Here is a 9645-nt window from a genome sequence, read left to right as displayed (position 1 = left end):
CTAAAAGTTGACCTCCTAATTTTAGGAGTAGGTAGCTTCACACAAATACACATAATAATACTTACGTGATGCAACCAACATCTCATCAATGGGAACATTCTTGGCCTTAGGCATATGGATGGCAATGGGGAGGGTAGGGTCAGGGGATTGAAAAAATATACTCATACCCAAGTCCATTTGCATCTCTGTACCCGCCATGATCCCTGTAATAGGATATTGGGTATTCCTCGTACTCATACCCTTAGGGAATCAAGTTTTCATACTCGCCCTAATACCCATTAATAGCAATTTATTTTAATATAAAAAAATTCTAATAAAGTACACAAAATATATAAAAACTAAAATAAAAATCAATATCATGATAAAATTATCTCCTTATGTCAAAAATTATTGTACGTGCAAATAATCACAAAATATATTTTGATATTTTTCTATATATTTAATTTGCCTATTAATTTATTTTAGTGAATATATATCAATTAATTATATTAAATATATAATACATTATTAGGTGGATATGAGGATGGGGATGGAAATATTATCCCCGCCCTTTACCCGTTTCCGCTATCCGAATAGCGGGGATCTCCGTACCCGTTACCCAATTATACCTAAAACACTCCTCCATTAGGGTCTCATGCCCGTTGGGTATTTTTGTCATCCCTACTTAAGTAGTGGCAGAACTATGAAGAGACTAGAGGGGACTGTGGCCCCCGTGGCAAGTTAAAAAATTCATTTTAATTATGATATAATTATGTGTGTTTATGATCAAATTGTTATAATTATGATATAATTGTGCATAATTAAAGCATAATTGTGTATAATAATGATAAAATATATTCTATATATGGTATATATAATTGTGCATTGATCAATATTTAATTCAAAATTTGGTATATGTGGCCTCTTCGGAAATTTTAGCCCCTTCAGATACTCATTTCAATATCCGCCACTGGTCTTAGACATTAAGAAGATGCTAAAAAAAATGTCATAATAAGGACCCAAGATGAGAAGAAAATGAATATCCCAGCCTCCATGTGGCAAAGCATTGAAAGGAAGATTTGTGCTATAACAAATGTGAAGAGCATGTTAGTAAAAACAGCAATACTTTGGCCAGCCGATGGAGCTTCAACAGCGAATGTCTCACTAGGGATCAACCACCCTAAATGACCCCAAGACCATGCGAAAGACGCCACAAAACTACAAACCAAAATCAATACTAGAATTCCCAAACCATGCCCGAGGTTGTTAGAATGATCTTTTAACTTGAAGTCCCATTATGAAGTACGTGCCACAAAATTTTGGGAGTATCAGTGGCACATAGGTGGGGTTAGATCAGTTGATGGTTAGGCTTATTGTAACAGAAGTTGGTCTGACAAATTTGATAATGAAGTGCATGCAACCCTAGGTATGTTTCCAAGCAACTCTTCATTATGTCTGTGTTAATTTATAGTGTGGTGCTTACATGATTCTTTTTAATTGACATGTACAGTATTTGTTTATGCTACTTTTGTTGGTGTTATACAATCTAAAATTTGTAATCTAAGAAAAAAATGATGATCTGTATTTTGTGGTACAGTGGTTGCAAGGTCATGACTGAAATTGAAAAAAGAATTGTTAGATATGCTTATGTAGTTGTGCAACTTTCAGTTCAAAGTTTGATTGCATTGCCATTTTGACATAGATTTTCATCTCCTATAATTTCCAATGAAATGTACTAGCAAATATTGATATTCAAAGTGATGCAGAAAAATGTTAGTCTTGAAGAGTGCAATGCATAATTTGGCTCCCATTCGAATATAATCATTAGTCCATCGTATTACAACTTCAACATTTGCAGAACACAACAGTGGAGATTTAAGGAAGAGGATGGGACTACTTGGAATCATGGAAGGGTTGGTTTGCATATTTTCTATTTGACTTATCACCCTCACAGTCATCTATGAACCTCTTCCAAAACCAGTGTTGTTTCCACACTCTTTCTGTCATCTCTTCAATGGGCACATTCTTGGTCTCGGGAATTAGAAGCAGAACAAAGAGTGTCATGACCAGAACCCAAGCCGAGAAGAACAAGAAGATGGCGTACTTCAATCTACAGAGCATTAAGAGGAAGACTTGCCCTATAAGAAAACAGCAGATCATGTTGATGCAAACCGTCACACTTTGCCCGGCCGAGCGGGTCTCCAGTGGAAATGTCTCACTTGGGATCAACCACCCGAGAGGTCCCCAAGACCAAGCAAAGCCGGAAACAAAGGAACACACCATCACCACCACGAGTATTGCCAAACCAAAAGATAGATTGTTGGAGTGGTCCTTGACCTTGAGTGCTAGCACTATTGCAACAACCAATTGAGATAGCAACATTTGGACGCCGGCTTCTAATAAGAGCATGCGGCGGCCAAGTTTGTCAACTACAAAGATTGAAACAATAGTGGAGAGTACATTGACTGCTCCTGTTATGACAGATGCGTAAAGAGAAGCATTGTTGCCGAAACCCATGGTTGCGAACAAAACAGGAGCATAGAACATTATTGCATTAATGCCCGTGAATTGCTGGAAGATCTGTATAAAACATTAACGATCATCAAACAATTTCGACTAAGCAACTACCAACTGCTAGCTAGAATCATTTCATTCAGATATATAAATTTGCGCACCTTGAACCGTTGGATACATACACTATCAAATTGTCAACAATTTGAGGAACGCTAGGATTATTCTAACCACATACATGAATGCTTTCTTTTTAAGTTAATATCAATATTGCGTACTACAATGTGAAAGTTGAAGTAGAGAGAAACTGTTTGAACAAACCTGCATTGCTATTGCAATGATGAGAGGAGGCCGATTTTTACACTTAAGGAGATTCCTAAAAGGGTGCTGGATTTCTCTGGCTTCATTACTTGCCTCTAGTATCTCCAAGTACTCTGCTTCAATATTTTGAGTACCCCTAATCTTTCTAAGCACTGCTTTTCCTTCCTCCAACTTACCACGTTGAATGAGACTGTTAGGAGTGTCCACCACAATCAGGGACCCCAAGGTTAGCATAAGGGCTGGAATCCCTGCTAGACCCAATGATAACCTCCAACCCCAACCTCCTTTAATTCTGTGTTTGGCAAAATGGAAAACGGTATTTAGTGGATATGGTGGTTTAAGTACTAAGTAGTACAAGAGGAAAGCAGCTATAAATATATTACATCAAATTGGGCATCTTGATGTGGACGAATACCTAATTGTAAAAACTAACAGCTAGCCAAATTTATTTGTTGGGAATTCTACCAGTTAAGGAAAAGGGGACATACTTAGCAGCTCCATAGTTGACAAGGTTTGCAAAAAGAATTCCAAGGGTTACATTAAGCTGGAAAAGTATGTTTAGTCCTCCACGGATTCTTGTCGGAGCAATCTCCGAAAGGAAGAGTGGAACAACCTGCATAGCAAATCTTGCAATAGCTTGATCAGCAAACTAGGGTAAAAGAACCCATATTAAACAACAATAATGCAAATGCCCGATCCAATTGTCCATATCCTACTCTCTGAATCCATTGCCCAAATTTCTTAGTATTTGGTAACGACCCTCTAATCCAATCCTATGCTAAAATTAAAATTGGGAATTGTTTTTACATTTTGATCTCAGAATTTTTGAGATTTTGTGTTAAGATTCCTCACCACTATGCCAACACGCCCCAAGATCTAAATTCAAGATATATTGCAGAGAAATGTTCCTACAAATTCATGGAAAGTTTGAAATCTTAAAATAAAATAGTGAAACCTGATTAGCGAAACCAACTCCACAACCAAGAAGGACCCTCCCAGTGATGACCGTGGTAAAGTTTGTAAATGCAGAATTAAGAACGGAGCCAACTATGAAGAAAATTCCAGCAATCAACATAGTCATCTTTCTGCCTAGCTTTTTGGTACTGTGTGAGGCAAAGAATGTTGATACCAGAGCCGCAAGGTAGAGCAAAGATGTGAACAACTGCAGCTTCTGATTGTTGTACTTGCAATAGTTGCTGTTATGTGTCTTAAGCTTTTGGGTACTCACATACACATCCGGGTAGAAAGTTTTCAAGAAACCCGGCATGGATGTTACTCCACCTGCATATACAGTTGGTCATTAAAAAGCTATATATATTTATATACAAGTGTTTATGCAAACGCCTGAGAGAAAGAAACTGACCCGAAATACCGATCTCGTAACCAAACATGAGGCCTCCAGTAGCGGCCAAGATACAAGAAATGACCACAATTGGTGTGATCTTTGCTTCAGAAGGGTCACCTACAAGGGTTGGTGAGCTTGAAGAACCCTGTTTAGCCATGAAGCTGTCAACCTGAAGATCCAATCTTATGAGAGAGAGACTTGTGAATGTGGGAAGCAGCAAATGAAAGGGTTGTGTTCTAACTTCTAAGCGTAGGGAATAGGCTGATCATATAGAGTTTGAAAGAGTGAGGAGAGTATGTGTCTGTGTGGAAGGAAGGTAAGAAAGAGAAAGAGAGACAGGGCATGATGAACATATGTCCCACTACCATGATCACAGCTCCAAATGGCAAGTTCTTGAGTGTCTGTTTCTATCTGTTTTCTTGCTCTTCTTTATCTGTATCACTGTTTGTTCCATCATTCATGTTTCGAATTCTTGGGGCGACCTTTCACGTGAATGGATCAGAATTCCGTTGTTTAAGTGAATAAGCTCCTGTATATGTATGTGTATATCTACAAGTGACTCATTATTGGTATGAAGAGTAACTTCCTGCTGGCTGCTGCTATGAGTTTGGCTCCTTGATTTGAAGTTACAGGGCGATAATCTTGGAGTTATGTACTTAAATCCAGTGTTCTTATTCGGCGGCACGATGTTCGATTCAAGCTGATGGCACAAAGTTCCATCAATTCTTTTTCCTGGGGGCCGGGCACACTATTCAACTGTACTTCATTAAAGTTTTTGGCTTCCTGAGAAAAAAAAGCAAGTGTTATAGACTTGTGGTTTTGTTTCTGTTTTCATTGTTTTTTTTTTTTTAGAATACATTGTTTCAAATCTAACGGACTAATTGTTCTAACATAGTAAAAACTAGATACATTCCCCGCGCCCAGCGCGGGTAGTTATGGCATTAACACAGGAGTGGAATATCGATCATGTAAACATCAGAAAATAGTGTCTTTTGCAGATAAATGGTTGTGTAATATATCAGTACAACATACATAAACTCAGATTAACGTTATATAATTTATCATCCTCTAACAACTATATGCTACTTCTATCTAAAAATATCAGAAAATTTGTAGGATCAGAGCAAATTGTTGCTTTGAAGTACATCAAACGTGCATGAGGGGGAACCCTGAAATGAGGCAGTCCAGACCATCGACTGAATTTCCCAGTTCATCAACAGAACCCCTTCTTTGTCTCTAGGGCTTCTTTGTCTTTGTGCTTGTATAGATAATCAAAAAGCAACAAACAAAGCATGATGGATAATTAAGTCTACTTAATTACTAATAATGAAAACAAATGAAACCCCAACCTACCAACTTTCACTCCCGCAATTTAACAATACTGATCCAAGCTCTACAAAGAAAATCAATAATTAACCAGTGATGATCCAATGAAAAAAAATACATAGCTCTTATCCCTTAACGACCAAATGAAACAACCAAACCACAGTTCCCGTTCCAAAACCTACCTGCATCATAAAAAAAATTACACAACCCAAAAACAAATTAGTGAAAACCGAAACAGCAAACACAGATAGAAGTGAATCAAAATCTCTCTATCATTTCAAAGTAAGGCTGACTTCATGTATAAAAAGACTGCATTAGGTTTTAGAATAAATCTCAGTTCAACAGAAATGATAGAGAAGTCAAGAAAAAAATAGCAAACAGCTTAATGCCCAAATCCCACATATAATACCATACTAAAATGAAAACATTAATAAAAGAAAAACAACACACAGCGAGAAACATCAGTTTCTCTAGTTATCAACGGTATTGTTATCCGACAGCGGGCTTGACATCTTCAGTCATGGATAACTTTGAAAGTAAGGGAAATTGTTGCTCTAGGGTGGAAATTGATTGCTGACTATGGAAGTTTATTCGATTATCTAGTTGCAAAGGTTTGATTCTCATCTCTTAGTTGGGTACCGGTTAGACACATTCAAGCTAAGATTATTACGATTTCAGTTAAGTTTTTGAATTTCAATTCTTTGCTGCTTCATGATATCAATCGCAGTCCATTGCCAGACTCTTTTTTAAGAATCCGGCATAGTCGAATTTCCAATATAATACAAACGTAAAACAGAAGTGAAGAATTCTCAAATCAAATCTCAATCGGAGCAAACTCAATCTACTCTAATCTAACAGGAGAATTTAAATCATGCTCATATGAAATTCACTCAATTGAATTGAAGTTGGTTACAGAATGAACCAGAATTAGATATTATATTGAAAAAGAGTACATCAAGAACACCTTGGGCTGCATCAGAAAATTTGTTCAATATGAAACCAAATCATTTGGAAAAGCCACACAATCAAGAATATTGGGAAATTTAAGGACTCTTACCCACACAGTCAATCTCCACGAAATCGATTTAGTTTCCTTAGCATTACTGATATCGCACTAGAGGGAGGGAAAGAAAGAAGAGGCGGTGCTGGACTTGAAGACCAAAGACGAAGCCAGGTAACATATGTGAGGATATTTTCGGAATTGCTCGAGCCGCGCCAAGCCATGACGCAGGTTCTATGAGAGATACAGCGCAAGGTTAAGCCGAAATTAACTGTTGAATAGAAGGAGAAACTGGGAATGCACGTACCAGCCCGGCTGGAGCCGACACTGTTCGTTTGCCGATGAACAGTGGATTGGGAAATAGTATATAGGAAATATAGGAAATTGGGCACGGGCTGTAATAGAGACTTTTGTAAGAAATATATAAGTGAATTTCTATTCTTGCGCAAGGAAAATTTTGAAGAAGAGTATAAGAAGTTAGGTCTACTATCAATTTGTATATACTAAATTTCAAAACATATATTTTCATGTATGAAAATTCAAATTCGCCTCAACATAAATACATGATGTCAATAACGCCATTAATTCTATGTTAATATTCATTTGCCAAAGGGTAATTTGGGCACTTGTAAAATATACTACCTCGTGAGGGTGAAGTTGGATTGATCAGCTTAAACGGCCTCAGTTGACGCCGCAAAGAGACCAGTGGTTGTGGTGTTCGAGGAAGGCAAGGTCGGTGTGGTAAGAGGCTACTAGGCTTGTGGTGAGGTTGGGAGCGGAGTTGTCATTGGTGGTGGTGGTCACGAGCAAAGGAGATTGCGGCGAAATGAATGAAGTGGAGGAGGGGAGACCATTTTAGCCCTCAAAATATAACAGTTGGCATACAAACCCATGGCGTTACTAACGTCATACACTTATATTTACTCATCCATGTAATTTGATGTACCAAAATTTATAATCTAAAATTTGGTGTACATAATCTCATAGTGGGTCAAACTTCATGTACACTTATTAAAAAATTTCGAATGCACAACGGTGACAAGTAATACAAGTATCAGGCGAAAGGGGTGAACTAGCTTGTTGAAAATTTATTGGAAAGAAAATCTTTCGAAATGTGAATTGGGATATAAGCACTTGTGTATTTCGTATATAACAATGATTCAGTTCATCGAGGTTAAATTTACACTAATATGATCCCCGAGCCAAGTTGCTACATAAACATAAGCTACTGAATTGTATGCATGTTTTCATATATATATATATATATATATATATATATATCATTAGGACATTGACATGCTATACGGACTAGCGTTTTATATGATGTACGTACTGTTTCACTCGAGTCATGTTAATGGTTTTTATGAAGAATCTAAGTTTGTATGCCATTACATTTTATATTTTAACAATCACAAGAGACACAAAACTAAACTCTTCGTAAAGTTAGAGCCACGGTAAATGAGCAGCTCTAGTTTCAGAGAGAGAGAGAGAGAGAGAGAGAAATGAATGCAATATGTATTGGAAAAAAAAACAAGTCAATTAAAAGTGGGCCAAAGACAGATAATAAATACATGTGGGCTGAAATAAATTGAGCAATGCTTTTTATGACCTTTGCCTTGAGGAAAGATCTTGAATTCCACTCACAAAAATATAAAATAATCTTAATATATTTTTTGTTTTTGAGAAGACACGACAACCAATTAGTAAAGCAGATCATGTACAAAATAACGGTCAATTACAAGAAGTCAACCACGAACTAAAAATAAGCTCATATTTAGTAACCAACAAACTATCTCACAAACTCATAAGTATACAACACAAACAATGGGAAAACCGATCACGGCCATACTTAAAAACTTCAAGCCTCATTGTTGTAATCGTATAAAAAAGCTAAAAAAGAAAGAAAAACAAATATAAGCTCAACCAACCAAGCTCAGTCTCAGCACAACAGCATAATAGCCAAAGAGAAAAAAAAATTATATAGGACGCTAAACATGACGAAAGAAAAACAACCAGCTCTAGCTATAAACTACAAAAAAAAAATGCAACAGAGCCTAACAATCTCCTAATAACCAATTAACCCAACATGAGGCAACACAAGAAGACAACCCTTCCATAATATCATCCATCGCACACTAGTTGAAGGGACAAGCACAGGGAGATGCAGCCAAGTCGACGAGTCAACAAAAAAGCATCGAGAAATAAAACCAGATCCGAAATAACCAGCATGGGAGGCAACTTAATCAAATAACCCAGGAAAAAACGAGCCTAATCGTGCAATCAAAATAATCGCTGACGTTTTGAGATGAAGGAAAGGGTCGTTGAACCCTACAAAAACCTGATTCAGATGTGAACCAAGCGATGAGGAAAATGGATTTAGGAACACCAGAACTAGAATGAAGAAATCCTCCCCTGAAAGCATCAAAATCACAAACGCCAAACAAAATCGAACAAAAGTCTGATAAGGCCTAGAAATGTGGATTGGGATGCATTCAACGTTAAACATCGACAAACGTGGCTCATAGACCAAATGTACTGATATTGTCCCAATTTAGTCATCTCACATGTGTTGGGTTTTAATCACAAAAAGTCTCGGTACAATTAGATATTATCCCACCCACTTAAAATTTCTATTTTATTTGTCACTTCTTAGATGTGAGACATCTCCTCTCCAACACGTCATCTCATGTGCAACCTAATTTTTAGGTATGCACATGATAGATTAACATCTCACACACTGGGACGAAATAAACCAACACGTCCTCTCATGTGCAACTTAATTTTTAGGTTTGAACATGATAGATTAACATCTCACACATTGAGACGAAATAAACCAAAGTCAAGTAACCAACGACACTTGGTGACAATCCAATCGGAAACCCTCCGATGACATGATAATAGAACCCAACTCGGGCTCATGACAAAATGGTACCCAACTCGGACCCATGATAGATTGGATGCGCGACTGGAGAGGAACCCGCTCTAATACCATATTAAATAACGACAAGCGTGGTCCATGAACCAACTGTACCAATACTGTCCCAACTTAGCCACTTCACAGGTGTTGGATTTTAATCACAAAATGTCTGGTACAATTGGGTATTATTCACCCACTTATGATCTCTATTTTATTTGTCAATTCTTAGATGTGTGATCTTTCATC

General features: G+C 37.3%; 1 protein-coding gene across 1 annotated transcript; it reads right to left on the bottom strand.

Annotated features, from left to right (window-relative positions):
- Positions 1-1804: 1804 nt before the first annotated feature.
- LOC126792974 (sugar transport protein MST4-like) lies at positions 1805-4678 on the bottom strand. Its single transcript, XM_050519504.1, has 6 exons — positions 4522-4678; positions 4175-4325; positions 3767-4092; positions 3300-3424; positions 2812-3103; positions 1805-2559 (listed from the first exon to the last, which is right to left on the bottom strand). The coding sequence occupies exons 1-6, from the start codon at positions 4522-4524 to the stop codon at positions 1873-1875; spliced, it is 1584 nt and encodes a 527-aa protein (XP_050375461.1). The 5' UTR covers positions 4525-4678; the 3' UTR covers positions 1805-1872.
- Between the last annotated feature and the right edge of the window lie 4967 nt (positions 4679-9645).

Source organism: Argentina anserina, chromosome 4, assembly GCF_933775445.1.
Source record: "Argentina anserina chromosome 4, drPotAnse1.1, whole genome shotgun sequence".
NCBI classification, from domain to species: domain Eukaryota; kingdom Viridiplantae; phylum Streptophyta; class Magnoliopsida; order Rosales; family Rosaceae; genus Argentina; species Argentina anserina.
This window is presented reverse-complemented; position numbering and strand designations above follow the sequence as displayed.

Bases quoted from the DNA above. Each gene is read 5' to 3' on its own strand.
- LOC126792974 (XM_050519504.1), bottom strand. The intron at 3,425-3,766 runs GTTTCACTATTT...TTTGCTATGCAG, and splicing joins GAGTTGGTTTCGCTAATCAG to GTTGTTCCACTCTTCCTTTC. The intron at 3,104-3,299 runs GTATGTCCCCTT...TGCCAAACACAG, and splicing joins GTCAACTATGGAGCTGCTAA to AATTAAAGGAGGTTGGGGTT.